General features: G+C 50.3%; 9 protein-coding genes across 15 annotated transcripts; 5 read left to right on the top strand and 4 right to left on the bottom strand.

The window, feature by feature from the left end:
* The first annotated feature begins 39 nt into the window (after positions 1-39).
* On the top strand, positions 40-5,896 carry FOIG_06699 (uncharacterized protein). Of its 3 annotated transcripts, XM_031205873.1 has the most exons (5): positions 40-562; positions 623-1,256; positions 1,548-1,641; positions 1,694-1,827; positions 1,884-5,896. In XM_031205873.1, exons 1-5 carry the CDS (start codon positions 473-475, stop codon positions 2,363-2,365), a joined length of 1,434 nt encoding a protein of 477 aa, XP_031064597.1. In that variant the 5' UTR covers positions 40-472; the 3' UTR covers positions 2,366-5,896. The 3 variants fall into 3 exon arrangements, with proteins under 3 accessions (XP_031064597.1, XP_031064596.1, XP_031064598.1); XM_031205872.1 differs by having other exon boundaries at positions 623-1,641; XM_031205874.1 differs by having other exon boundaries at positions 623-1,641; positions 1,694-5,896.
* Positions 1,806-7,261, bottom strand: FOIG_06698 (uncharacterized protein). Of its 2 annotated transcripts, XM_031205871.1 has the most exons (3): positions 7,129-7,246; positions 6,041-7,071; positions 2,524-5,976 (listed from the first exon to the last, which is right to left on the bottom strand). In XM_031205871.1, the coding sequence occupies exons 2-3, from the start codon at positions 6,563-6,565 to the stop codon at positions 3,133-3,135; spliced, it is 3,369 nt and encodes a 1,122-aa protein (XP_031064595.1). In that variant the 5' UTR covers positions 6,566-7,071; positions 7,129-7,246; the 3' UTR covers positions 2,524-3,132. The 2 variants fall into 2 exon arrangements, with proteins under 2 accessions (XP_031064594.1, XP_031064595.1); XM_031205870.1 differs by having other exon boundaries at positions 1,806-5,976; positions 6,041-7,261.
* A 1,296-nt stretch (positions 7,262-8,557) lies between these two features.
* FOIG_06697 (DNA mismatch repair protein PMS2) lies at positions 8,558-13,535 on the top strand. Its single transcript, XM_031205869.1, has 3 exons — positions 8,558-8,859; positions 8,909-9,005; positions 9,081-13,535. The coding sequence occupies exons 1-3, from the start codon at positions 8,827-8,829 to the stop codon at positions 11,978-11,980; spliced, it is 3,030 nt and encodes a 1,009-aa protein (XP_031064593.1). The 5' UTR covers positions 8,558-8,826; the 3' UTR covers positions 11,981-13,535.
* On the bottom strand, positions 9,083-14,833 carry FOIG_06696 (uncharacterized protein). 2 transcript variants are annotated; one of them, XM_031205868.1, is made up of 4 exons: positions 14,191-14,253; positions 13,900-14,134; positions 13,650-13,845; positions 12,019-13,595 (listed from the first exon to the last, which is right to left on the bottom strand). In XM_031205868.1, exons 2-4 carry the CDS (start codon positions 14,061-14,063, stop codon positions 12,180-12,182), a joined length of 1,776 nt encoding a protein of 591 aa, XP_031064592.1. In that variant the 5' UTR covers positions 14,064-14,134; positions 14,191-14,253; the 3' UTR covers positions 12,019-12,179. The 2 variants fall into 2 exon arrangements, with proteins under 2 accessions (XP_031064591.1, XP_031064592.1); XM_031205867.1 differs by having other exon boundaries at positions 9,083-13,595; positions 13,900-14,833.
* On the top strand, positions 14,402-16,804 carry FOIG_06695 (ferredoxin-NADP+ reductase). 2 transcript variants are annotated; one of them, XM_031205865.1, is made up of 3 exons: positions 14,402-14,778; positions 14,831-15,289; positions 15,340-16,804. In XM_031205865.1, the coding sequence occupies exons 1-3, from the start codon at positions 14,494-14,496 to the stop codon at positions 16,159-16,161; spliced, it is 1,566 nt and encodes a 521-aa protein (XP_031064589.1). In that variant the 5' UTR covers positions 14,402-14,493; the 3' UTR covers positions 16,162-16,804. The 2 variants fall into 2 exon arrangements, with proteins under 2 accessions (XP_031064589.1, XP_031064590.1); XM_031205866.1 differs by having other exon boundaries at positions 14,402-15,289.
* Positions 15,551-17,495, bottom strand: FOIG_06694 (electron transfer flavoprotein alpha subunit). The gene is made up of 2 exons (XM_031205864.1): positions 17,039-17,495; positions 15,551-16,980 (listed from the first exon to the last, which is right to left on the bottom strand). The coding sequence occupies exons 1-2, from the start codon at positions 17,333-17,335 to the stop codon at positions 16,234-16,236; spliced, it is 1,044 nt and encodes a 347-aa protein (XP_031064588.1). The 5' UTR covers positions 17,336-17,495; the 3' UTR covers positions 15,551-16,233.
* A 65-nt stretch (positions 17,496-17,560) lies between these two features.
* FOIG_06693 (uncharacterized protein) lies at positions 17,561-21,272 on the top strand. The gene is made up of 4 exons (XM_031205863.1): positions 17,561-18,322; positions 18,381-18,449; positions 18,498-18,916; positions 18,965-21,272. Exons 1-4 carry the CDS (start codon positions 18,211-18,213, stop codon positions 20,381-20,383), a joined length of 2,019 nt encoding a protein of 672 aa, XP_031064587.1. The 5' UTR covers positions 17,561-18,210; the 3' UTR covers positions 20,384-21,272.
* Positions 21,273-21,460: 188 nt separating this feature from the next.
* On the top strand, positions 21,461-24,480 carry FOIG_06692 (carnitine O-acetyltransferase). 2 transcript variants are annotated; one of them, XM_031205861.1, is made up of 4 exons: positions 21,461-21,867; positions 22,191-22,248; positions 22,314-23,976; positions 24,034-24,480. In XM_031205861.1, the coding sequence occupies exons 1-4, from the start codon at positions 21,799-21,801 to the stop codon at positions 24,158-24,160; spliced, it is 1,917 nt and encodes a 638-aa protein (XP_031064585.1). In that variant the 5' UTR covers positions 21,461-21,798; the 3' UTR covers positions 24,161-24,480. The 2 variants fall into 2 exon arrangements, with proteins under 2 accessions (XP_031064585.1, XP_031064586.1); XM_031205862.1 differs by lacking the exon at positions 21,461-21,867 and having other exon boundaries at positions 21,869-22,248.
* On the bottom strand, positions 24,214-26,799 carry FOIG_06691 (uncharacterized protein). Its single transcript, XM_031205860.1, has 5 exons — positions 26,364-26,799; positions 26,010-26,298; positions 25,610-25,932; positions 25,041-25,560; positions 24,214-24,991 (listed from the first exon to the last, which is right to left on the bottom strand). The coding sequence occupies exons 1-5, from the start codon at positions 26,408-26,410 to the stop codon at positions 24,548-24,550; spliced, it is 1,623 nt and encodes a 540-aa protein (XP_031064584.1). The 5' UTR covers positions 26,411-26,799; the 3' UTR covers positions 24,214-24,547.
* Positions 26,800-26,951: the final 152 nt, after the last annotated feature.

Genomic DNA, 26,951 nt, shown 5'->3' with positions numbered 1-26,951 from the left:
TGCATAATTACTCACAAGGGCTAGTCTCGGGATCTTCTTCGCGTTCAGTTGTACATTGTTCGTCCCTGACTCCCTGTTATCATTGATCAGTCAATCAACCTCCCTCCACTCCCGTCCCGACTACCTACCTACGTGAGCGAGCCACGAGATGCTCCATAGTATTCGTCTCCCCTAACTAATTCATTTGTTCCTGACCTTATCAATATCCGAAATATTCCTTTATTCCTTATCCTACCTTACCTTAGCCACGTGTGCTACGTTGGGTACTCTTCTTACATCAGGAGTTTCCTATCTCTCTCTTTCTGTCCTCCCCCATTATCATCCAGCAATTGGGTCAGCATCATCCTCACTGGCCAAATGTTAACTTTATCTTCATAGAAGCGCGTCCCCTCATCTTCAAACTACCTTAGATCATACTCAGTCACTCGACTATCATTTAATTAGCCTTATTTATTTTGTTTTTGTCGTCAAGATGCATCAAGACCAGCAACAAAGCCTTTTTCAGGCCCGTATTATCGCCAGCATTGCAGCTACTATCTTATCCCTGGCTTGTGGTACCAATGTCGGTCTTTTTTCAACAGCTCTATCATTGTTGAGTGAGGTGTCTAACAGCAACTTATAGTATGTCTACTCAGCTTGGGCTCCGCAATTCGCAGAACGACTCAAGCTGTCGTCTACAGAGAGTAACCTGATCGGCCTGGCTGGCAACCTGGGAATGTACACCTTGGGAATGCCCATCGGCATATTCGTTGACCATCGTGGTCCTCGACCTGCTGTTCTTGGTGGAGCTATATTTATGCTCTTTGGCTACTTTCCACTACATCAAGCCTACCATCGTGGATCAGGATCAGTCATGTTGATGTGTCTCTTCTCTTATATGACCGGCTTAGGTGGTTGTATGGCATTCGCTGCTGCTGTCAAGACGTCTGCTCTCAACTGGCCCAACCATCGGGGAACCGCCACAGCCTTTCCTCTGGCCGCCTTTGGTCTAAGCGCCTTCTTTTTCTCCTTCGTTGGCGCAGTCTTCTTCCCTGGAGACCCCAGTGCTTTCCTTGAGCTTCTCGCTTGGGGCACTTTTGGCCTTACTTTTGGCAGCTTCTTCTTCCTCAAGGTCCATCACGAACAAGCCGAGTATGAGGCTGTACCTGCTTCGGACGAAACCCCAAGTATTCCTTCTACCGACCCCCAGCAACTCCGAGCAGGCTCTTCCGACGAACCAAAGCCCTACCGCTCGTCTCGAGCGGAGGACGAACCCGGTATGTTGACTAATTCCAGTAGTAATAGCACCTACACCAGCACCAGCACCAACACCAACACAATTACGAGCTCCCACGCACCCGCTGTAGCATCCTCATCAACCGCCCCCGCCGACGCCCCAGATCGGACGGGCTCTCATGGAATATCATTTGCGCCTGAATTTGGCCTTGTGGTCGCCCCCGAGAATCCCGAAGACCTCGAGGTTGGCGAGACGTCCCCCCTGATATCTCGACCTGGACAGCCCCCTCTTGAAAACAGTGATATTAATAGCGGTGGACCTCATCATGTAGACATCCGGGGTCTTGCTCTCGTGCGCAGTGTCAGTTTTTGGCACCTTTTTGTCATCATGGCTATTTTGGCTGGTGTTGGTCTCATGACCATCAAGTATGATTAGCTCCCATCGCTTTTCGGAGTGCTCAGCTGACCATGTCTCAAGCAACATCGGCAACGACGCCAAGGCTCTTTGGAAACACTATGACAAAAATGTCACTGACGAATTTCTCGTTCATCGGCAACAAATGCATGTATCGACTCTTTCTATTTGCAGTTTCTTGGGTAGACTATTGAGTGGTGAGTCGCATTAGTAAACCCAGGCTTGTTTCCCCAGTTCTAATCATAGTCTTTAGGCGTGGGTTCGGACTTTTTGGTGAACAAGCTTCACGCCAGCAGGCTCTGGTGTCTTGTCGTCGCTTGCGCAGTCTTCATCTTCGCTCAAGTGTGTGCATTGAATATTGAGAACCCACAACTCCTCGGGCTGGTTTCGGGTCCATCAGGACTCGCCTATGGCTTCCTATTCGGCGTATCTCCTTCTCTTGTCGCCGAAATGTTTGGCGTTCGGGGATTAAGCCAAAACTGGGGCTTCTTGACCATGGCTCCCGTCATTTCGTCCAACATTTTTAATATCTTTTATGGCAAAATCTATGACCAGCATAGTGTTGTTGGACCAGACGGTGAGCGTTTCTGCTCAGTTGGACTCGAATGCTATCGCTCAGCTTACTGGGTTACCCTCATCTCCTGCTGCGCGGGAACGGGTATCACTCTTTGGGCGATCCGTCACCGACATAATAAATATCTCAGAGCAATGGATAAGGGCGACGAAGAGGATTAGGAGTGCTCAATTGTGGCACATGCTGAAGTTCGTGTCTTTTGCCTCATCCTGGTGGCATTCCACTAGATGGTACCTGGAGCTTCAACGGCGTTTAGGAAGGAATTCTCCTGAACGTAGGATTACAATCGGGACATTAGACGAGAAGATAGACTGGCGTTTCACTTTCACAATTAGGCAATAACATGAAGATTAACATGGACAAAGTCTCATTGGAGATTTAGATGCAAATCAAAGTTTACTGTTTGATGATTGATGATGCCTCGTTCACATATCCAAGGTCTTATTTCACAATCATCAAAACGAGGCTTGACATTAGAATTAATCCACCATCATGTCATTTCTAAGAATGGCAACGTTTGAACAAGAACCAAAGCCAAAATAGGCAAAGGTGACTGACACCCTGCAAATGAAGCCAGGCTCTTCCAACCTTCCCTGTATTGTGCCATCTACCCATAAAACGCCGAACAAATGCTCATGTCGTGGACTGGTGCCGACAGGAGGCGTACAACGCTGTCTATCAGCAGATGCTCAGCAGACGTTGATTCCAGAACCATGCAAAATAAATAGGTATTACCGGGCAAGCCCGCGCTGCAAACCAACCAGGAAGAATAATAATTCGTGAGAACAGAAAACAAAGTAGGTAGTGTATGGTTCGCGAAATGGTCGTGCCTTGTTGAAGTAATGACAATCCTATGTGATGATACGCACGAAAGCGTGGCAACAGGAGACATTATGATCCACGATATGATCGTGGTCGTACGAGTCCTTCATAAAGAAGCCTTAGACTTTTTGTGTTCCTCTGTTGGGCTACTTTCAAAAATCGCGCCGAGACCGCTTAGGGAGAAGGGGTCCTTAGTAGAATGCAACACGACCAGCCAAGCAGCAATGATGTTCACCAAGTAGTGAAGCATATACGCGTGAGAGATCCCGTACATGGCGGCGTAAAGCGCAGTCGCGAAAAGAAGCAGGCTCGTTACATAACCAAAAAGTCTACCAACTTGGGGCACCATCTTGCCTGTTGTCAGATTCTCCACGAGAAGGATGAAGGGCATTATTGAAAGAACATTATGGTGTGAAGAAAATGGCGTGAGCCAATGAACAGCCAAGTTGCGAATCCATACTGCTAGGATGGGTAGATTGATTGGGAGAATCCACAGCATTAGGAGCAGGACAGAGTGTGCATAGTGGTAGTAATTCGAGTTTGCATCCGAAGGGGCAGTTTCATTGATACGAAGAGCTCGTATCACCGTGAAAAGCTGCACCAAGCATGCCACCAGATAGGCAAATTGGTAGGGAATGAATGTCCAGACCAGGAACAACAGAATGGCTGTAGTGATCATACGCCTCTTGGGAGTTGACGGGACGAATGCAGGTGTTCTCGCTACACCATCATCTTCAGCTCCGCTTGAGAGGGGGAGTAGGGTTAGTGCCCAATAAAGGAAGCCAAGGACATGCGTGAAGGCTTTGGTCATGTAGTGAACCATGGCACAAACTCCAATGCAAACGACACCAATCAGGGGGACAAGAAACCAGAAGAAGGGATCGTCCGTCCCAATAAGAATGTCGTGGCGATGAAAGTCAATGGATAAGGGTGCAGCAGGCGCTTGGTACCACCATCTGCCGAGCCAGGTAGCTGGAACTCCTTCCATTGACATCGACAAGAGCGTCAGAGATACAAGCAGTAGCGGTATCGACTGGCGAAGACACAAATCCAGACTCTGTGAGAATGAGATGAAAACCCCTGAGCTGTCGTAAACGCGGAACTGCTTGCGCAAAACGAGAGCAACCGTTAACATAGGGAAAGCGGCAAAGACAGTTCGGTACCTCATGTAGAGCTTGCCGAGGCTGCCCCAGAAATCAGGCTTGATCTGAAGGTGAATACTTGAGCCGCATGAAGGATCTGTCCAAACTTGGAACGTAACCCCCTTTTCAGCCCCAGATCCCAGCGAGGGGGGAAGATAGGGAGCCACGCCATGCAAACTGACATCGACAGATTGAGCGTTCACAAAATACTTGGACTCGTATGGCTGATCAAGATATTGTCGGACCAAAGGGCTGAAGAGGACCTTTTCAGCTTGGCAATGGGGACTTGTGATTTCCAGCTTGTAGGCAAGAAGAGCTGACTGCAACGAGGCGATGTTGACCTCTGTGGTCAGAGGCCGGTTTGCAGGCAGGTCCACGGTGATTCCAGATAAAAGTAATTTCGCTAGACTAGCGTCTTCTTTCTTCGAAAACGCAGACTGATCGCTGAACTCTGCAATCAAGAAACTGCGCGTGCTTGAAACAGACTTCTCTATAATAGCCACAAATTGGTGATCGGGTAGCTGGTCGAGATCATATTGAAGGTATGAGAAAGGGACAATTTCTCGCTCTCGGTCGAGGTAGAAAGGATATCTAGACGAGGATGTGGATGCAGGCAGCAGAATACGGTCTGATGCAGCGTTCTTACAAGCAAGCCTTGTCGAGCCGCTATCATCGGTCGAGAGATCAATTTGGAATGGATACAGCGATGTGGCTTGCCCAGACTGGAAGGGAAATACGCTGCAGAACAAGACTTCCACCTTGCCATTTTCACCAGCTTCGTCTAAAGAAGCATCCGTAAGAACGGTGAACCGTTTGACCTCGGGAGATCCTTGAGGTGGGATGGGAAGCAGATGGGCTCGAGGCTTCGGCTGCTGGCCGATTTGACTAAGGACGAGCCGCTGTCCTGCTGGAAGAATCGAGTTTGAGTCGTCGCTCAATGTCAGAAGAGTGGTGGCTTCTTTCAGTGGCAAGTCCTTTTCCATAGTTGGCTCCATTCCTGTCAAGAATCGCTTTTTGAAGGTCTTCATTCGATCAGCTCGCGGCTTGGTTTGCGATCCTCGATGAACATTGACAATATCATAGAGAGTCTTGGTGATGACTTTCCGAAACTGGTCACACCAAAGAATAGCCTGGTGGTCCATACTTGTCCAGACAGTCGGTATACCGGTTGTGAAGACAGTGAAACCATGTGTCGGAGGAACCAGAGACTCGAGACTTGCATAATCTGATGGAACCACCGTGTCTAACCCACCACCGGCGATCGAAACCAGAGTAACATGCCACAGAGGGTTGTTGTTCGCCCATTTTTGCGAATAAGCCTGACGCCAATAATCGTTGATCTCATCGTAAATTTGAACTATTTGCCCGTCAAAAGTGACAGGGGGGCGAGCATGCGGTGCCGACATTGTGATAATGGTGTTGATCGAATTCGTTTGGTAATTAGGTTGAACAAGCATAGCTCTTGCGACCACTCCGCCCATAGAGTGTCCCAAAACAATAACTGATGTCGGATCAGGGAGATGGCCCTCTCGAGTTGCGCGTTGGGGGTCAGAGTAAAGCGACAGGATGTAGCGAACAGCTTCATTGAGATATTCGGCTTGGTCGAGTAGCGTCTGGCCATGAAATGCTGTGATATCCTCGTTGAAATCCACGGTAAAGAAGTCTAGACTCCGGATACCAGCATCAAGAGCGCCACGATCGTGCTGAAGGTTATTGTGAAAGTAATTTGCTGCTTCGGCAGCGATTGGACGGACCTGCTTATAGCTGCCTGCGTTTCCGGGGATGAACAAGACAGGGATGCCCAGAAGCTATCAACGTGCGAGTTTAGTTGCCAAACGAACGAGATGCTGGGCGAAAGACGCTTCGACGTACCTTGTCCGGTGGCTCTATGCCTTGTTCTCGATACAGATACAACGAATACTTGGTTGCAAAGCGTGTATGTTCCGTATCAAACTCGGTGAAGCGCACATATGATGGGCGCATGTACGACATCCGGCAACCCTTTGGATCGAGTTGACTGGTCACAAGAGACCTTAGGATACTGATAAGGATGACGATACCCAATGCAGAAGTGAGCAAGACAACGATGGAGAAGCGTGGACGGGGTATGCGTCGATTCGGCGACGGAGACTGCGTCGGTGTCCTAGCCAGAGCCATGTCGGGGGTGGATGGTGCTGCAAGAGAGGTGGGCTTCAGGGCGGTCGTTTGACGAGGCTCTTCGCGAGGCTGGCCGTTTCTGCCATTGCGATCGTTGGAGGGCTTCCAATTGAGACTACTCGGTCTTCGAGCTCGTGCGGGTGATGTGCGCGTTTTCGAATTAGGATCGGGGTCGGGAATATCGGAGTCGAGGGAGGATTCGTCACCGTCATCGGCCGACCCGGAGGAGCGCCTCTTCATGGAGAAGGCGCGTTAAGACTCGCCGCGAGCCTGAACCGAGGGGAGACAGAAATGAATATCAAGAGATGTTTACTGTCCAAGAGTCGAGGAGGATCGCGGCGATCTTTAGGTTGATTGGGGACAACTTCGGTAAAACGAGGTCAGACCAAGGCTGAGGTCAAGGTCGAGGTTGGAGGTGGAAGCTAAGATTAAAGATCAAGGACGAACGAGCCAACGACGCTTGCAATATTCGCTTGGCTAGGACGGACAGGTTCGGTAGGTAGAGCACCACGAGAGAAACCCAGCAGGGGTTTTATTTTAGTGAGGGTCGGTGAAGGCGCGATTGGAGATTTCGTAACAGCAGAAGACCCGTTTGCGACAAGATGCAACCGGGGGTTGTGGTGGTTTGACCACTTTCTAGACTCTCCAACATGGATCCAATGCGAGGTAGCGAATGAATATTCGTCCAAGCTTTCGCAACGACGAATACAATTAAAGAGAAACAGCGAGAACGACAGTGGCTGCAGCTAATTTTGAATTATTAGCGAACGAACAATTTGATTAAAAGCAACATGAATGTTCACAATAAGTTAAGTAAGGTAGGTAGGTAAGTACAGAGTACTATGCCGCATGCCGATTCCCAGTCCCTTCTGAACCCAATGAATGTGGGTGGGAAATTGGATGGATGTCGATGGCTTCTCCCACTCATCAGCCGAGTCGGAACCACTAAAACGTTGTGTGTCCCCTTTTTTTTTCCCCTTCCATGGAGGGTTGGCTTTTAAGCGCCACACATTTGGAGAAGCCTGCGCCATTAGCGGGAGAAACCCCAACAAGAAGCCATGGATGGAAACTGACAGGGAATTGGTCATCAATCACCTCGTCGTCTTGTCACTCACTGCCTCGTGGCAGGGATTTCCTGCAGGCATTTAATTACAGGCTCGTCAAACGTTTTCTGAAGGATCATTTGTGAAGCCAAGCTAGTGTATCTACGGATACGGCTGCTCGTGTTTTGAAATTATTATTTTTACAGCCGGTTACTACTGAGTCTGATGGGCAAAAACCATTATATCTCGACCAGCCTTTCGATTAATGCTCATAAATGGACTTGGATAGCGTCACAGTCACTTCATCCACCCTTTGCGCTGAGAGGCTGCTTGGCCTTCAAGATAAGAGCCAACTGCGTCACTCCAAATGCACGACAGTTCACAAAGTTCCCTAGCTCCGCAGCCTACCGCCAACGCCTCGTCCTCTTTAGTCCCGCGTTAGGCTGCAAGTAGTGCCTCACCAAGCCCGTCTTCCGTCTTGGCCAGTGATAGCTTCCTTGGACTCGGTCCAAAGCTTGGAAAAATAGAAACTTGACATGTCTTGCCCATCGAAACTGGGACGGAGAATCGGTACGTGCGGGTTCTTGTTCGTGGAGCCGCATCTTAAGTGGTTTTTATAGTACCTAAGGTAACGTAACTAAGCCTTCTCCGTCTGGACTCAGTAGCTCCACAACCTATGTCTTGTAAGTTACAGATAAACGCTTAGTTGACTGTCAATATCGGAAGGCTGGGAACACAATTCTTATCTCCTTCTTGCGTCATTGCTATCGAAAGCGAAAGCCTCAAGGCGCAACTCAAGCGAGGCTGTCTGATGCAGGCAGATCCAAGACCAGGAGACCTCAACCCAAAGTCCCCTATCGTTGTCCTTTATCTTCTTTCTGATAGCGCGAGGCTCACTATAAGTACTACAAATTCATAGCTGTATTTCGTTTCTTTGTTCCTGAATCAGTCTGAAGCTATCTCGGAGCGGGATTTTGGAAATGCAGTGTCACCCTCTCAATGCAGGCACATGACGAAAAAGAAATCTCATAGGTCGAAGCTTCCGTCTGACACAAAATCGTCTCGTCGAGTGCATCTAGGTATTTGGTCCTGTTTATACCCATAGCCAGGTACCTTAGATGAACTCACGGGATTGGCAACCCGTTATAGGCATATGTGTTAACTGAGGGAGCATCTTTCCATGAGCGGTTAGGTGGGTCCTCCATCCATGTAAGAGCTTCGTCCGACTTGTATTCATTCACATAGCACCTCATGATGAAAGATAGACGGAGCAGATGAGTACTTGAGTCTGATTTCAATTTTTTATCTGCACATCTACAAAAGAAAAGAAAGCTACGGTCTTGTCACAGCCTTCAAATGGTGCCGCAATCATAATCGCATTGAGGTCTCATCGCCCTTGGCTGCGTTGTTGGTATCGTGTTCGAGGTCCTGCGTGAACCTCTGTATAAAAAGGTCCACATGGCAACTATAAAACAGATCGATGGACGCACGGTACATGGCATATTCACAATCGCTCATATCATTATACTAACTTTCCCAGGTTCATCAGATCCAGTCCGGCCAGGTTATAGTCGACCTTTGCTCTGTTGTCAAAGAACTGGTTGAGAACAGCATCGATGCTGGGGCAACAAGCATAGGTAGGCATCCGATCGTTCCGATTGAACAATCCGTCGGCAGCAATAACTGGAGTATTCTGACTGGCCTTCTAACAGATGTTCGTTTCAAAAACCAAGGACTTGATCTCATCGAGGTGGCTGATAATGGGTCTGGTATCGCCCCTGCCAACTATCCATCAGTGGCTCTCAAACACCATACGTCAAAGCTCTCTTCATACTCGGATATAGCTACGTTAGAGACATTTGGTTTCCGGGGTGAAGCATTAGCCTCATTGTGTGCTTTGTCAATTGTGAGCATCACGACTTGCCAGCAGGGCGAAGCTCCTAAGGGGACCAAGCTCAGCTTCGAGCCATCAGGAGCCCTCAAAGGAACTGCAGTTGTGGCAGCTTCAAAAGGCACAACCGTTTCAGTTGAGCGTCTCTTCCACAACTTGCCTGTTCGTCGGCGTGAGCTTGAGCGAAACATAAAGCGAGAGTGGAATAAGGTCATCGCCCTCCTTGGACAATACGCTTGTATTCAAACCAATCTCAAATTCTCCGTGTCTCAGCAACCTACCAAAGGGAAAAGGATTCACCTATTTTCGACCAAGGGTAATCCGACGACAAGAGAAAACATCATCAATATCTTTGGTGCAAAGACGATGACGGTCCTTGTACCCCTCGATTTGACTCTAGAAATGCATCCTTCCACAGGCGGTCCAGCTTTGCAAATTGACCAAAAACATAAATCAAGCTCTAGGGATGTCCGTGTCGTGGGGCATGTTTCCCGGCCTTCTCATGGTGATGGACGCCAAACTCCAGATCGCCAGATGTTCTTTGTGAATGGGAGGCCATGTGGCTTGCCCCAATTCGCAAAGGCATTTAACGAGGTTTACAAGGCTTACAACAGCTCACAAGCTCCTTTTATTCTAGCGGATATTCAGCTCGATACCCACATGTACGACGTCAATGTTAGTCCAGACAAGAGGAGTATATTGTTGCATGATCAAAACCAACTGCTCGATAACCTACGCACTTCCCTCACAGCCCTTTTCGACTCGCAAGACTACTCAGTTCCGACCTCTCAGCTTTTGCCCTTTAAGAACCGCACTGAGAAGCAGTCAACCACTAACACGCCCTTCAAGCCATTATCGATCACTCCTCAGAAGCCTCTGGATGATTCCCAGCCTGAAGTCGAATCAGATGAAGACAGTGACGAAAGCAGCCCCGTTGCCAAGGTGCCACTTGGCGCCGTAAGGAGGGTTGGCGGGTCAAAATCATTAGAGAAAAACATTAGTAGTCAAAATCTGATCAGTGGATGGGTAGAGAGGGGGTCAACGTCGCGGCCAAAAGACCGAGGCACCACAGCATCAACTTTCGCACAGAATCAAAGTCCATCCGTACGTCCTTCTACGAGGCGAGAAGAGCCGAGCCTCTTTATCGGGAGTCCCTCGCTCTCTTCAGACAGCGATGAAAATGATGCTGGGAAGCCACTCCCTGTGCGGGATTTCAACAAGCAACTGAAGGTAAACAGTGTCACGAAGACTGGCTCTTCTCCCACCAAGAAGTCATCAGAATTGCTTGAGAATGAACCCCAGATTCCTGCTACGAAACCACTGAGGCGTGGACAGGGCGGGAGCTCACACACTAGCCCAGTGAAAACGCCACGGGAAAAGGCAACATCAGAGGCCGCTACGATAGTCATTGGTAACGAGATCATACAGGATGCTGCGAGTACTCCTGATCGCCGTGCGAATAATGTGGCTGTTTCTGAGGATGAAATGGAGGTTGACAATCCAAAACCGTCTTTCGGAAGCCGCCTGACACAGATATACGCAGCTGGCAGCGGCGCGACAGATAGGAAGATATCATTTCGTAAGGAGCAAGCGGGCCAGGGTTCTGATGGTGGGGAAATCTCCGATTCTGAAGGCACAGATACAAACACCGACAGTGACACATTCAACGCGAACAAGGATGGGAAAGCTGTCAGTGAACCAGCTATTCCGGTCGCTGGGAGCGATAGACCAGGCAAGCAGACGGAAACAAATGACTTGTCTGATATTACGCCCTTCATATTTGCGGGGGAACCTGCCACAACTGATCATAAGACTCAATCTCTCAAGTCTAGTGTACGGAAGAAAGAGTCTACAGCCCAACTACTACAACACCTACGAACGGACGAGAGCCTCATAAAGCTGGGGCTGGACTCATGGAGGAACAGCCTCAGTCCAAGTCAAGACTCTACGACTGTCGATGATGAAGTGACAGATCTTGCGGCAGCCAATGCGGAAGAGAAATTGTCACTTACTATAGCTCGCAAGGACTTTCTAAAAATGAAAATAGTTGGGCAATTCAACATGGGTTTCATCATCGCAACACGTCCTGCGAGCACCGGGTCGGAGGAAGACCTGGAGGTAGCTCAGAAGAATGAGTTGTTTATCATTGACCAACACGCGACAGACGAAAAGTATAACTTTGAGAGGTTGCAAGAGATTCAGACAGTACAGTCTCAACGACTAGTCCACCCGAAAAGGCTAGAGCTGACAGCACTGGAAGAAGAAATTGTGTTACAAAGTATTCCTGCCATTGAGGCTAACGGGTTCAAAGTCCATGTCGACATGACTGGAGATGAACCCGTGGGCTCAAGGTGTGAAGTGCTGGCGCTTCCCATGAGTCGTGAGGTGACCTTCTCGATCACTGACCTTGAAGAGCTGATAGCATTGCTTGGTGAGGAATCGTCCGAGTCGAAACATATACCCCGTCCCTCCAAAGTGAGGAAGATGTTTGCATCGAGGGCATGTCGTAGCAGCGTCATGATTGGGAAGGCTTTGACGCATGGGCAAATGGAGACGCTTGTGCGGCATATGGCAGAGTTGGACAAGCCTTGGAACTGCCCGCATGGCCGTCCAACAATGAGGCATCTGTGTCAATTGGACTCGTGGGATGCGAAGGGGTGGAGGGACGACAACTTACAGGGTCCATCGGTATCTTGGCGAGCGTACTTGAATGGTGAATAGTACTGTTCAGTAGCGGTCAGATGTGGGAGAAATTCATGATTTGAGACTTTTGTATTATCAAACACCAAAACTACCTAATAAACTACATATCCGGATATCTTGCCATGTCCCCAAACCTTATCCTTGCCAAACATTCGAACTTTGACGCATCCTGCATTAAAAATCATGAACAAACACTCAAACACATACTCCCGTAGTCTCATCTCCTTTCCGCGAGGGGGTTACGCCCATCAAGAAAAGAATACCGGTTCCCTGCTGCTCGGCCTTCTTCTACCATCTTACCACTAACATTACGTCGTCCATATGCCGTAGAAGTGTTCTGACTGTAATCATTACCCGTGGAGACCTTGCGATTGTCGCTGCCAATCATAATAGGGGGAGTTGCACTCTGAAGTTCTCCATATGATCTCGCATAAAACTCAGACTCTGGTTGAATAGAGCTCTGACGGTTGCGGGGAGCCAAAGCTGGCTTCTCATCAGCGATATCCCTGCTCGCACTGACACGTCTCGCGTTTGTGCTGATATCGGTCAATGAGTTCTTGAACGGGAAGAAGGGTGTCTTGGCGCGAGGAGGGGATTTGCGTTCTTGCTGTGCAGCAGGGGGGTTCAGGCGAAGGGGATGAGGACGAAGCTCATCACCATTGACGCCAAGGTCGTAAGATGGGTTGTTTTCATCACCATATTCGGAATCAGAATCGTCATGAGCGTATCGTTGAGCCAATGCCTCATATGACTTGTTCTCGCGGTTTGCAGCACTTGTCTTTGCCGCTTCCATTTCACGGTTTCGTTGATTCGTTCGAGAGATGAGTGAGTCGGTAGGCATCCAGGTCTCGGTGAATCTAGCCGGGCGAGGTTGACTATGCCTGTTGTAGCTGCTAGATGGGCGAGATCCTGCCTGGTCGTCGAGGGGAATCTCGCTATAGGCATCGTGGTAAATTGAACGGGTAGCAGTAGTTCGTGTGGTGGCCCTTGAAGCAGCCGAATCGCGACGCTCACGACGAGGGCTTCCAGGGCCTCTCTGGTACTGTGGAGGTGGCGGGAACTTGGTGCGGGAGTCTCGAGTTCCAATTGTCGTGCTCGATCCGTTGCGAGTATGGGTGAAAGGAATGGCGCGCGGTGCTTCAATGCCGTCATGAATACCTTCTTGAGGCACGAGAGATTCCCGGCGAGCGCTTCGGGGCGTCGACAGGCGGGCATCACTGTCCATGGTGCTAGCAGTCATCACCGACGACTTGTTCCTCTTGTGCATTGGTCGAGCAGTCAAGTGACTCTCAAGAGGGTTCATATCAGGAGGCATCAGGCTGATCTTGCGGAACATGAAGCCCAGCCAACCAGCAATCGCTAAGCTGATGAGATGGAGACCACCGGCTGCAACGAAGGTGTAGAAAAGAACAGGCTTGAAGGTATTCATGAGCGACTGGTCCGAGAGGCGGGTGATCCAGGCTTCACTCTTGGTGCGCACTGATAGGGCACCAAAGGCGTAGAGAGGGGCGACACCAAGGTCGGTGACGCCGCAAAAGAGCTGATAGGATGCAGAAGATGCAGGCGATCGTCCTGCGGCGTCACGGGAGAGATGGTAAATTCCGTAGATGCAGTGTAATATCACGACGCCAGGCTACATCATGAGTCAGTTACAGCTTGCAAACATTGTGAGAGGGTAGGTTCTTACGGTAATTCTCATAACCCAGCCCTCCAGACTGGGTACCTTGTCAATCAGGATCATCAGCGCAAGCAGTCCAAGAGCTGATACCAGCTGCAATACGCGCAGCCCGGACTGAACATGACGGAGCCATTTGATGAAGCTCTTACTGCGCGGGCTCATAGAAGCATACTCGTTAGTCCTATAGGTAAGAACCTCATGCATACTGAGGAATAGTTAGCATTGAGATCCGGCGCTGAGACAATGCCACAGCACTCACTCAGGATGTCTGTTGAAAGACACAAGCGGTCCATCGGGCTTCTTTCGCGGCTTGGGAGGTTCCCAGCTTGCTCTTGTGACAGCCTTGGGATCAAACTTGGGCTCCGGGAAGCGCGAGTCGCTGTGGACGGCGCTGTAAAGGAAAGGCGCTTGCGACGGAGCCATGCCTGTAGTCGCAGCGCGATGCGCTTGAAGTTGCGCGATAGTAAATTGTTGGCTGTATTGTGCGCCTCGTGCTGGAATGAAGACAATAAGATATGGGCGGGGAATGGACGTTTGTTAAATCACGCACGACAGGCGAGTCGTTATAATGAGATTGTTATCCGAGAAACTGGGGAGCCGAGAGAGGGTCTTGGATTTGGGGTTGAGAACAATGGTGTCGCATGTCTCTGACGAAACTTGTGTACATGGGGCGGGCCGTGTTGGCACAGCAACGTGACGTCTGCCGCATTCTGCAAGCCGACGCCGCATCGGAGGTCGGACCCTGGCCAAGACCGGTCGGTGATAGACCCGTTATTCCTTGAATGGATAAAGAGTCACTTCTCAGTCGTTCTCTGACTGAGGTACAACATCGAAACACCATCACCAGCCGTGAATGATGATGTGCTCAATAGCACGGCGCTTCCGTCGCCTCGATACAGTGCCTCGGGTTTCTAGTGTAATTTCTGGTCGATGTTTCTCCTCTGCGCTTCAGCAAAGTTCTCGATCTCCGGATGCGCCATTTCGCATGGCAGTAGTAGGATCTGGACCGGCCGGGTTCTATACTGCCTACCGAGTAATGGGGAAAGTGCCAGGAGTGAAAGTGGATATGTATGAGAGTCTTCCCGTACCGTTCGGTTTGGTTCGTCATGGCGTTGCTCCAGATCATCCAGAGGTCAAGGTTGGTTACCCTATAGAACAACTAGTAGACTAGAATACTCACATGACAATAGAATTGCCAAGATAAATTTGATGAAATTGCATCACAGCCCAATTTCACATTCATTGGTAATGTTTCTATTGGTCATCCTGGCAACTCTTCGAAGCATTGCACAATAGAGTTGCATAACCTCATGCAGCACTATGATGCTGTTCTTTTCGCATATGGAGCATCCGAAGACAAAAAACTCGGTATCCCGGGCGAATCGACCCTCAGCGGTATTCACTCAGCGCGTGAGGTTGTAGGATGGTACAACGGTCTGCCTGGATGTTCAGGCTTAGACCTGGACCTCTCACAAGCCGAGGAAGCTGTGGTCATCGGCCAAGGAAACGTTGCTCTCGATGTTGCACGGATGCTTTTGGAAGACATTGACGTTCTCAGAAGAACGGATATTACAGAGAAGGCGCTTGAGACGCTGTCCAAAAGCAGGGTTAAGAGAGTCCATGTAGTAGGAAGAAGAGGGCCGATGCAGGTAGGTCTCACTGTTGATGGCTTAATTATCACAGCTCTAACAGATGCTAGGCTTCATTCACCATCAAAGAGGTGCGGGAACTCATGAAACTAAGAGACGTAGGGTTTTTACCCTTCAATCGATCACTCGTTCCCGAGGATCTGAAGTCTTTGCCACGTGCCTCAAAACGACTCATGGAAGTGCTGGTGAAGGGCTCATCAACCCCCCACGAGACAGCTTCCAAGTCATGGTCTTTGGATAGCTGTTTCTCACCAAAGCATTTTCTTGGAAACCAGGATGCACCCTCCAAGGTGGCAAGTACTGAATTCGACATTACAGAACTCGCAGCACCATTTGACCCCAAGTCATCTGTCAAAGCCACTGGCAAGACCACTATCCTGCCATCTGATGTTGTCTTCCGCTCGGTTGGATACAAATCCGTAGCTCTGCCTGGGTTTGCTGAAATCGGTATTCAATTTGACGATCGTCGCGGCGTTGTCGACAACGATGGCCTTGGTAGAGTGACGAGGATGGTTTCTGATACGCATGCTGGAGGTGCTCACAATGAGAGGGTCCCCGGAGTATACTGCGCCGGTTGGGTCAAGAACGGTCCGACCGGAGTGATCGCATCTACTATGCAGGACGCCTTCACGACGGGTGATGCGATTGTTCACGACTGGCTATCAGGCGGTCGCTTTCTCAACGCTTCAAATCATGACAGTGTGACAGGGTGGGAGGGCCTGAGACACGACGCTGGGCCATCAACATGTCGAGCCGTTGCGTGGGACGACTGGAGGCAGATTGACCGCGCAGAACGAGAGCGTGGGCAAAAGAATGGAAAAGAGAGAGAAAAGTTCACGAGCACGGATGAAATGTTGACTGTCCTCGAATGATACCAGAGACGGGCACTTTAACTGTTTGTATATTACATCACTCTGTACTTCACACCCTGTACACCTAGATGCTTAGGAGCTCTTGACCTTCTCAGTCAGCTCAGGTACCTTTTCGAATAAGTCACCAACCAGACCGACATCGGCAACCTGGAAGATGGGAGCATCGGGATCCTTGTTAATCGCAGCAATGACCTTGCTATCCTTCATACCTGCAAGATGTTGAATCGCACCCGAGATGCCCACGGCCATGTACAACTGAGGAGCAACAACCTTGCCTGTTTGACCCACCTGCAGACTGTTATCGGCATAGCCACTGTCAACAGCAGCACGAGAGGCACCGACAGCAGCACCAAGGGCATCAGCGAGGGGAAGCATGACCTTGTCGAACTCCTCCTTGGACTTGAGACCACGCCCTCCGGACACGACGCGGCTTGCAGTCGAAAGATCAGGACGGTCTGACTTGGCCAAATCTTCCGACACCCACTCGGTAGGTGACTCGGGCTTGGAGTCAACTCCATCCTCAACGGTGGCGGAACCTCCTTCTAGGGGACCAGCAGCGAAGGCAGTTCCTCGAATGGTGATGACCTTGACAGAGTCTGAAGACTCAACGGTGGCGATCGCATTACCGGCGTAGATGGGACGGACGAATGTGTTCTCGTTCTCAATTGCTGTGATATCTGAGATCTGCTGCGAATCGAGCAGAGCGGCCACTCGAGGCATGACACTCTTGCCGAATGCAGTGTGGCCTGCGATGACGTGTGTGTAACCGCCTTTCTTGATATTCTCAACCAAGAGGGGAGCATAGCTCTCGGGGAGACCCTTGATGGAGAGTCAGTGTTGCGCGCGTGTAATTGGGTTCATGGACCTTTCCACCAACCTTCTCATATGCACTGTTATCGACAGCAATAATCTTTTCGACGCCCTCAGCTTTGGCAATCTCCTCAGCCACAGGCTTGATGTTGTTGCCAGCGATAAACCCGTGTACTGGTCCACCCAACTTCTTCGCAGCTGTGAAGGCGCTCAGCGAGCTGTGGTTGAGTACACCATCCTTCTGTTCGAGGATTGCCAATGTGGATTGCAGGCGCTGCCGTTGTGCGCCGAGGCTGTAGGCGTGCGCGCGCGCCATGAGGCCAGTGGCCCTCTGTGCCAGCACTCGTTTCGCGGTCGGAAGCATCGTGAGGGTGTGATTGATTTGTGGTGATGGCAATTCAACTGCCCTCTCCAGGTCCAAGAGTGAGTGATGTAGGTGAGGTAGGTTAAGTCGGCGACGGTTGTTAACGGCCCGAGGTCGAGGCCGCTTGCTCTACCGCCGCCATCGGCCAGACCGGGAACCGACGGCATGTGGACTAAAATGCCGAATCGGCTCAAGTGATATCCATTCACATGACAGCTTGAGTATCATAAAACAGCTACATTGATCTGTCTCCAAACTTAAGGAGATATTTGGGTCTCTATATTATGCTTTATTCTGTTGATCTGAGACTAAGTTTGTCCTACTGCGTAGGTATCATGGTATCGTAACGATAACCGCTAGAGGCTAGATCTCAGTCTGCGTCTAAATGTTTGAGAACTGCGTTGACAAGCTCGCGACTAAACCAATTGACGAGTACAATCTCATCGGGAAACCTGAAACAGCACATATAGAAAACAGTTGTAGCCTATAATCAGAAAGCATCTGAACTATCAATCGTTGGCATCTGGATCTCGTTAATGGATTAGCTACCACGGAGGGGTCAGTGCACAATGCTTAGCTAACACTGATACCACGTGATGCAGCTCGTTCCCCCTGGAACTGCGCGTCCAAATGTCACGAAGCTGAGGCCAGTCACTTCGCGCCAAAATTTCTCCAAGACGCGACCCATTTCATCGCCAGACTCCATCAACATCACGACGCTAGCGACATCGAATTCCCGACGACGTACGAACAATCATCTCTCTGATTCGTGATAATTCTGTTCGCCAAATATCGCACAATAATCTGATTGTGCGCGCTCGATTGATTCGCCGTCCTGAACTACCGTTCGCGGTCTGATCGCGGTAACCATAAAGATGGACGACTCTGCTACCTATGGCTCGCCCGGCAACGGTGCCTCGCCCAACAGCAACCCTATCCTCGCTCAGCCTCCCCTGCAGCCAGAGTCAGGTGCAGGCGACAGCGAAGGTATGTGCGCATTGCGATTGCTGCTTCCTCGATTAAACATGTCACTCACGGGAAATAGACATCCAGATGTCCGAGGGATTGGCTACTGAGTCAAACATCAAACAGGATAGTACAACTCCTGCGCCAGGTAACCAGACTATTTGAAACATGATGGAATATTTACTGAGACATCCAGCTCGAGGCGATGAGGAGATGAACGATGCGCCCGCTGATGATGCCAAGACGAAGGAGGATGGAGCGGCCGCTACAGATGGTCAAGAATCCAAGTCAAAGGAGGTTGTTGAGTCGGCTGCTCGCGACCATCTCATCGCGCAGACTCACGCGATTGTCCTTCCCAGCTACAGTACCTGGTTCGACATGAATGCTATTCACGAAATCGAGCGTAAAGCCATGGCCGAGTTCTTCAACAACCGTAACCGAAGCAAAACACCAGCTGTCTACAAGGATTACCGCGATTTTATGATAAACACATATCGCCTCAACCCTGTTGAATATCTGACAGTCACAGCCTGCCGCAGGAACTTGGCTGGTGATGTTTGCGCCATTATGCGCGTCCACGCCTTCTTGGAGCAATGGGGCTTGATCAACTATCAGGTAAGGTGCTTTGTCAACGACATTTTCAGGTTTTCTGACATCCAATAGGTTGACGCCGAGCAACGCCCATCACACGTTGGACCACCCTTCACTGGCCATTTCAAGATCATATGCGATACTCCCCGAGGCCTCCAGGCGTGGCAACCTTCTGCCGACCCTGTGGTTCTGGAAGGCAAGAAGAGCCAAGATACCGACCAAAAGGCTGCTGCTGCCGCTCCCGCTAAAGGGGAGCAGAACCTCGAAATTGGACGAAACATTTACGAGGCCAATGCTAAGAACACCCTCATTAGCAAGACTGAGGGCAAGACCAATGGTGAGACGCCAGCCACCAATGGCGCAACTGGTGCCGATGATGCCACCAAGACCCCCATCGCCAAGGTCCATTGCCACCAGTGCGGCAATGATTGCACTCGGATATACTATCACAGCAACCATACAGATGCCAACCCCAAGGCCAAATATGACCTTTGCCCTAACTGCTTCACTGAGGGTCGCCTGCCTGCCAACCATAACAGCAACATGTATGTGAAGATGGAGAACCCCACCTACACATCGACCTTGGACCGCGATGCTCCATGGACGGATGCCGAGATTCTGCGACTCCTTGAAGGCCTCGAGCGATTCGACGACGATTGGGGTGAGATTGCAGAGCATGTTGGTACCCGCACAAGGGAAGAGTGTGTTCTCCAATTCCTTCAGCTGGACATTGAGGAGAAGTATTTGGACTCTGAGGCTCCCATCAGTGCCCCGACTGGCCTGTCTATGCTTGGCCCCCAACAAGGACAGCTTCCCTTCAGCCAAGTTGATAACCCTGTGATGTCTGTCGTCGGTTTCCTTGCTAGCTTGGCAGACCCAGCCAGTACGGCAGCGGCCGCAAGTAAATCTGCCGAAGAGCTCAAGCGCAAGCTCCGCAAGCAGCTCGACGGCGACAAAGCCGATGATGATTCCCAGGCCAGCGGTGACAGCAAAGCCAAGAGTGATTCTATGGATATCGACCTCCGACAAGAGACCACGACGACTACAACCACAACTACGACGACCACCACAAAGACCAACGCGCTCGCATCCATTCCTCTGGCTTCGATAGGTGCTAGGGCTGCCGGATTTGCATCTCATGAAGAACGCGAGATGACTCGCCTGGTTTCCGCTGCTTCAAATGTGACACTACAAAAACTTGAATTGAAGCTCAAGTATTTCGACGAGATGGAGGCCGTCCTACGTGCGGAGCGACGAGAGCTTGAACGGGCAAGACAGCAACTGTTTCTCGATCGATTGACCTTCCGACGTAGAGTTCGAGAAGTACAGGAGGGCCTGAAGGCTGCCGCGGCTGTTGGAGGCGAACAAGGCGTACGACTTGCACAAGAAGCTATGAGCGAAGGAGACCGGTTGAGCTTCCAGGCCGTCCCAGGCGCGCAGGCCGTCCCACCTCCCAGCAGTGATGGCCAAATTAAGAGCTACGAGGCATGAAGGACGGAATTGAGACTGGATAGCATGAGCTCTAATTAGGGGAAAGCACTGTTTGGACACTTGGAATCAAAGTCACGGCGTCTGGTTGGTACAAGGAATTGAAGTGCCGGGATCATCACGGATCTCAAGCTGTGTCACTTTCTGTCACTTAATATGAGCTGCGTCTGCGCGATGCTGGTTAAAATGTGACGGATGAGATTGAAGCACATCCTTGAGGGTCTCTACAACCACTGACCAGAGACAACTTGGGAGATTCTTCAGAAAGCAACTTGGCCATTGATGGACACAAGGCCTGCACGTTAATCTAGTCTTCTGCGGAGGGTGTACTAGTACATGGTATAGATGCTTTGGTGGTTTTGTCGCAGCAGAAATTATTTGGTCAATGAACGGTTGGGTTGTAAATTGGCGAATTGGAATGTTTTATGTTAGCTGTTATGCTCTCTACCTATCGAGTTTTCTCATTGTGTGATCCATGACTGTCGGATTGTACTATGTATGTTGAGTTTTGCAGTTTGCAATGATTGATTAAGGTAGTTCATATTGTGTGTGCCAGATCACATCAATGATCGGGCAAACGGGGAAGAGACAGTATATACAGTGTAAGAGACCAAGTTCGCAATGCTCCGTATGACGATTTGAGGGCTTGGAAGATGGCAATGGACCAAGGGAACAAGTAACATCAAATGGAGATGAGCTCTCTCCACTTCCCCACGAATAAGGAAAACTGGGGTAGATTCAGGCTTTGACGTAGTGTCTTCTTATGGCGTAGTGGTGTAAATTGGTGGATTACTTGTGAAGAATGACCGGAGGCATGTGAGCACTTTAAACAGAGCAGAGTAAGCTGACTATGATAGGGAAATGCTTCGACTTTGTCCGACCCTTGTAGTTGAAACAGAAGATACCTACTTAGTCAGGCTGGAGTAGTTATTTCCCCAGAAGAGGCTCAAGTGATTGCCTCGGAGACGGTGGATCTAGAGATGCATGATTGGCTGGAAAGCGTATCCCCTGCCCCAGTCCCGTCGGCCCTTGAAAGTTCGTACCTCGGCCCAAGGCTTTTGAGGGGCGCGGGTGACGTCTCGGTCACAAGCAAACGTTGGGACGTCGTATTTGGCTGTCAACGAACTACTCCATAACAAGTCTCGCGCTGGATTGATATCAATCGTGTCTGTCCATCCAATCCAGTCTAATCTGGTGACCCTTGTCCCCTACTCTACGATTGACTCCATTCTGGAAGCTTGCCGTCTTCTGAGCCGAGGCCAGAGCAATAAGCGTCGTGTGCGAAACCGGCACTGTTACCTGTTCTAATATAGAGCCCCGACAAATATTTGTCGCATACATATCTACCCCAACTCTCTCGATTCTCGTCTCGACGTCTCCTACTCTTCTTCTTTGATCGCTTGTCTTTCGCGTTGGCCATGTTGTTGACTTCAGCCCGCTCGCCCGCCCTTAGGAACAGCTTCCGTAACTTCACCAAGACACGCGCTGTAAGTCAACCCCCTCATCATGACAACTACACCTTTGCTCTTTATGAGGCATCTTCACATGTGGTCGACAAAGAGAAAGGCATGGCAATCCATCGGCTATCCTCTATCCTCTTGCTGATGGTTGGATGCCGAGTCATTGGCGGGCGACAGGAACTAGGGTCCTAGGATTGCTTGTGATCGAATGCTCCACCCGCCCGGATCCATGATAGACAGATGGACAGGCATCATAGTTGCTCTTCCGCTCAAGTCGATCGTTTTCACCCATTTCACCATGAAAATCGTCTCCTCTGACTGATCAACGCATCTGACAATCTGAAAAACAGGCACAAACTCTCATCATGGCACCCACAAAGCGAGCCAACAGCTCCGCCGCCTCCTCAGGTATGCGCTATCCTCCACAGGCCTGAAATATTCGGACCCAACGTGCTGATACAAATTATGAGTAGGCTATGTTGAGAACCACTCCAAAGGACCCATGTTGCGATGGCAAGACTCCCTTCCTAAATTGCCCGTCCCAACACTCGAGGAGACTGCGAAGCGTTATCTCAAGTCACTACACCCCCTACTGTCTGCCAGCGAGTACGAGGCAAGCAAGAAGGCCGTCGAGGAGTTTGTGCGCCCTGGTGGTGTAGGCTCCAAGCTTCAGGAGAAGTTGGTGGCCAAGCGCGAGGACCCCAACACCAAGAACTGGATTTACGAGTGGTGGAACGATGCAGCCTATCTCTCATACCGCGATCCCGTCGTCCCCTATGTCAGCTACTTCTACTCTCACCGGGACGACCGACGAAGAAGAGACCCCGCAAAGCGAGCTGCTGCCATCACAACCTCTGCCCTCGAGTTCAAGAAGCAGGTTGACGCCGGCACCCTGGAGCCAGAGTACATGAAGAAGTTGCCCATCTGCATGGACAGCTACAAGTGGATGTTCAACGCTTCCCGTGTTGCGGCTAAGCCAGCCGACTACCCTGTCAAGTTCTCACCTGAGGAAAATAAGCACATTATTGCTATTCGCAAGAACCAATTCTTCAAGATCCAACACGAGGTTAACGGAAAGCAGCTCAATACTTCAGAGCTTGAGCAGCAATTCAAGCGTGTCTATGAGCTTGCCCAACGCGTTCCTGCTGTTGGCGCTCTCACCTCAGAGAACAGAGATGTCTGGACTGACGCTCGTGACATTTTGCTCAAGGCCAGCCCCAAGAACAAGGACGCTCTCGAGGCCATTGAGTCGTCCTCTTTCGTGGTTTGCCTCGATGATGCGGCGCCAGTCACACTCGAGGAGCGTGCTCACCAATACTGGCACGGTGATGGTGCCAACCGCTGGTACGACAAGCCTCTGCAGTTCATTGTCAACGACAATGGCACTTCTGGCTTCATGGGCGAGCACTCCATGATGGACGGTACTCCCACTCATCGCCTCAACGACTACGTCAACGACCTCATCTTTGGAAACAAGCTCGACTTCTCTGATCCCAGCATCCGATCCAACTTGCCCGAACCACAAGTCGTCAAGTTCGATATCACAAAAGAAGTACAGAGCGAGATTGATCGCGCAACCAAGGACTTCAACGATGTCATCAGCAAGCACCAGCTTGCCGTTCAGGCCTATCAGGGTTACGGAAAGGGCCTCATCAAGAAGTTCAAGTGCTCTCCCGATGCTTACGTTCAGATGATTATCCAACTCGCCTACTACAAGATGTATGGCAAGAGTCGACCTACTTATGAGTCGGCTGCTGTCCGACGCTTCCAACTTGGACGTACTGAGACATGTCGAACTGTCTCTGACGACTCTGTTGCCTGGGTCAAGTCCATGTCTGATTCCTCCATTGACGACAAGACACGCGTGGATCTCTTTCGCAAAGCCATCAATGCCCACGTTGAATACATCACCGCCGCTTCCGATGGTAAGGGGGTTGATCGACATCTCTTCGGTCTTAAGAAGCTTCTCGAGCCCGGCCAAGAGGTCCCTGCCATCTACCAGGATCCCGCATACAGCTACTCCAGCTCATGGCACTTGTCCACCTCTCAGCTCAGCTCAGAGTTCTTCAACGGTTATGGCTGGAGCCAGGTCATCGATGCTGGTTTTGGTATTGCCTACATGATCAACGAGAACAGGTATATATTGCACCCCAAATGTCCAATGGAAAATTAACTCTACTAACATGGCGATAGTCTCAACTTCAATGTCGTTTCTAAGGGTCTGGGCAGCGACCGCATGAGCTACTACCTCAACGAGGCAGCTAACGATATGCGCGAGCTGCTCACACCTACTCTTGAGCCCCCCAAGGCTAAACTGTAAATATACACACAACATATATCTCAGGCGGAAGGAGTCTCTTGCTGTTGAATGGATTGGCATACTGTCGCGGTTCAGATCAACGGCGTTTTTACTTGTTGGACAATGTACTCTAGACTTGACCGTCTTTTTGTGCGATGCCATATAGATGGCACTAGATATCAGAGCGACATGTTTTTAGCAAAGGCAGCATAGATTACACAACCAAACCAATGACGGATAAAAGTTCCAAGATTCTAGAAAGAGGCGCCCTTCACCCCCAGTCTTAGTTGCCATTACACGTCTAGATACATGTGATGCGGGCCCAAATAACTACACCACAGAAAATTGTCTGAATATCCTACCTATCCTACTCCTACATATGCGGATCCAAGGTATATGCCATCTGCTTTAGCCGGCATGGGCCACAATTTCGTTGACCAAGTCTCCCTTAGACTCGTCGTAATAGGAGCAGATTTGCGAAGGCAGGGGCACCTCCTTGTAGTCATCGTCTTCGCCAGAAATAACGTTGAGGTTGACGCCCGCTGATTTGCTGGTGAAAACCTTGGTTCCTATGCTCTCCTTGCTGAAGTAGATTTGGGCACTGTCGACCTGATCCAACATGACGGTTGGGATAGTGCCCATAACCTGAAGAGCAAAGTTGTTGGCTTTGACTACATCGACTGTCGAAACAAGGGTATCAACGATCAAGGACAGACGGGTAGAATTCTCGACTGTGACCTGGTTGGCCTTGCCCCTGACAATGATGGTGGTGTTGTTGCAACGGCTGATGAGAACCGAGTGTGTAAGTGAGGCCTCAATCTCAATTGGCTCGGCCTCCTTCTCGTAGTTTTCCTGGTAAAGTTAACAACATGCTACAATACTTTTCCCACATAGAACATACAATAGTCCACTTATTGCCCTCTAGCTCCTTCTTGGCTGGCTTCTTGATACGCATACTCTCGGGTTTAGGCTTCTTGCCAGGAGCAGGGCTCTTACCCCTCTGGCCACTTGAAACCGTTGAGCCACTGCGAAGAGATGGGTTCTTATGCGTCATTTCGGACTTGTCCACTTTACGCAGACCCTTAGTGACAGCATCGCCCTTGTTGAGCTCTGAGAAGACAGCCCCGAATCCACCAGATGATGCAGGCGCAGGAGCATCATCTGTCTTGATATCAAGGACAGGGGGAGGGCCAGGAGGAGGGGGAGGAGGTGGTGGTGGAGGAGCACCACCAGCAGCAGGTGCCGGGGCAGTGGGAGCGGAAGCAGGCGCAGAACCAGCAGACAATGACTTAAGAACTTCCTGAGCAGGCTGGCCATTCGGGTTCCATGGAATACCTGTTGGGAAGTATTGCTTGACATAATCGGCAAGGTCGCGGAACATCTGATAGAAGCTCTGAACCCATTCGATCTGCTTGGGGTCCCTGATAATCTGGTTAAAGGTGATCTGTTTAAGCCAAGAGGCTGACTTACTTATCCTTCTGCTCCTTCAAAACTCTGTTTCCAAAGAATTGAGCCGAGCCAAGGCACTCGTCCACGTGCTTATAGGGGCGAGTGTCAATGGTAACCCATGCAAGAACCATGATACCATCGGAGACAGTGCTGAGTTGCGTGTACATAGGGCTAGGACGGTTGGCGTCTTTGAGCTCGGTAACAGCCATCAGTGCCTCGTTGATGGGTTTGATGAGGCTCTCATATACTGGCAGATCAGGTCCGGAGAGGTTTGGCTTTTTCGCCTTTGTGGAAATCAGGAGAAACTTGCGCTGCTCCTGGAAACCAGATTTGACGAGCGCAGCCTAATATTATACCATGATTAGTCCCTGCCCCCTAGAAGTTTTTGCGTATTCATAATCCTTCAGATGGTTGCGCGTACCTGCTCAGCGACCAATCCTCCTAGCTGGTGGCTCAACTTCACATATTTATCGACGGAAGTGTTCAGGAAAGCATCGAATTCCTCGATAGATTCTGGCAGCGGCTCGGCGACAGGTTCGGGCTTCGCGGCAGCGGGAGTAGTGGCCTTGGAATCGGAAGCGGCTGGAGGAGGAGGAGCGGCTAAGGAGGGGTTCGGAGGTGAAGGTATCGCCTGGTTGAGAACGGCGGCATCGGCAGGAGGCTCGGTCGAAGAAGCGATATCCTCGAGGCGCGAAGTTGCAGCTTCAAGCCTGGATGACTTTTATCAGCGTCTGCGCATTTCGGACTGACAACGCAACGAGCGTAAAGAGCTTACCTCTTGATAAGCGTAGTCAGGTTGTGCATCTGACTATTAGCAGCCATGTTGGATAATCGCCCGTTGGGTTATTATTTAGTCGAAGCAGCGGACTGAAAGCGTTCTGCTCGAAATAAAGGAAGCCGAAGATATGCCTGGGCCCCTGAAAGAATAGTTGATCGGGTGGCAGCGACGTGCTCAGGCAACAGGATAGTTGCTTTGGAGGATTGCGCAAGACGGAACGGCGAGTAGCTTTCGAGTTATAGGTCGTAGGTAGCTAGTGCCAAGCAGAAATGGGAGAGAACAGCAAGCTTAGAGATTGAGTGATCCAATGCTGTTTCTTTTTCGCTAGCTATGCAAGCTAAGAGAGAGTTAATTAACAAACAATTGAATAGGTACTTAGATATTGAAGATGAGACGAGGTGAGGTGATTGGAGCTCGGTCCAGGAGGTTCAAGATCCAAATAGGGATGACTATTCCAGGGACAGGGGAAGCAGCATGTAATGTACGACAAATATACTTTATACCAGCGCCTCAGAGTGCTGTGGGGGTGAGTACTGTCTAAGTATATTTCAGAAATCGACCATGCGCTAAAGACTGGCTAACCTA

The sequence above is a fragment of the Fusarium odoratissimum genome (genome assembly GCF_000260195.1).
Source record: "Fusarium odoratissimum NRRL 54006 unplaced genomic scaffold supercont1.9, whole genome shotgun sequence".
Lineage (NCBI taxonomy): Eukaryota > Fungi > Ascomycota > Sordariomycetes > Hypocreales > Nectriaceae > Fusarium > Fusarium odoratissimum.
Note: the sequence above shows the minus strand (reverse complement) of the source record. Positions and strands in the feature narration are given on the sequence as shown.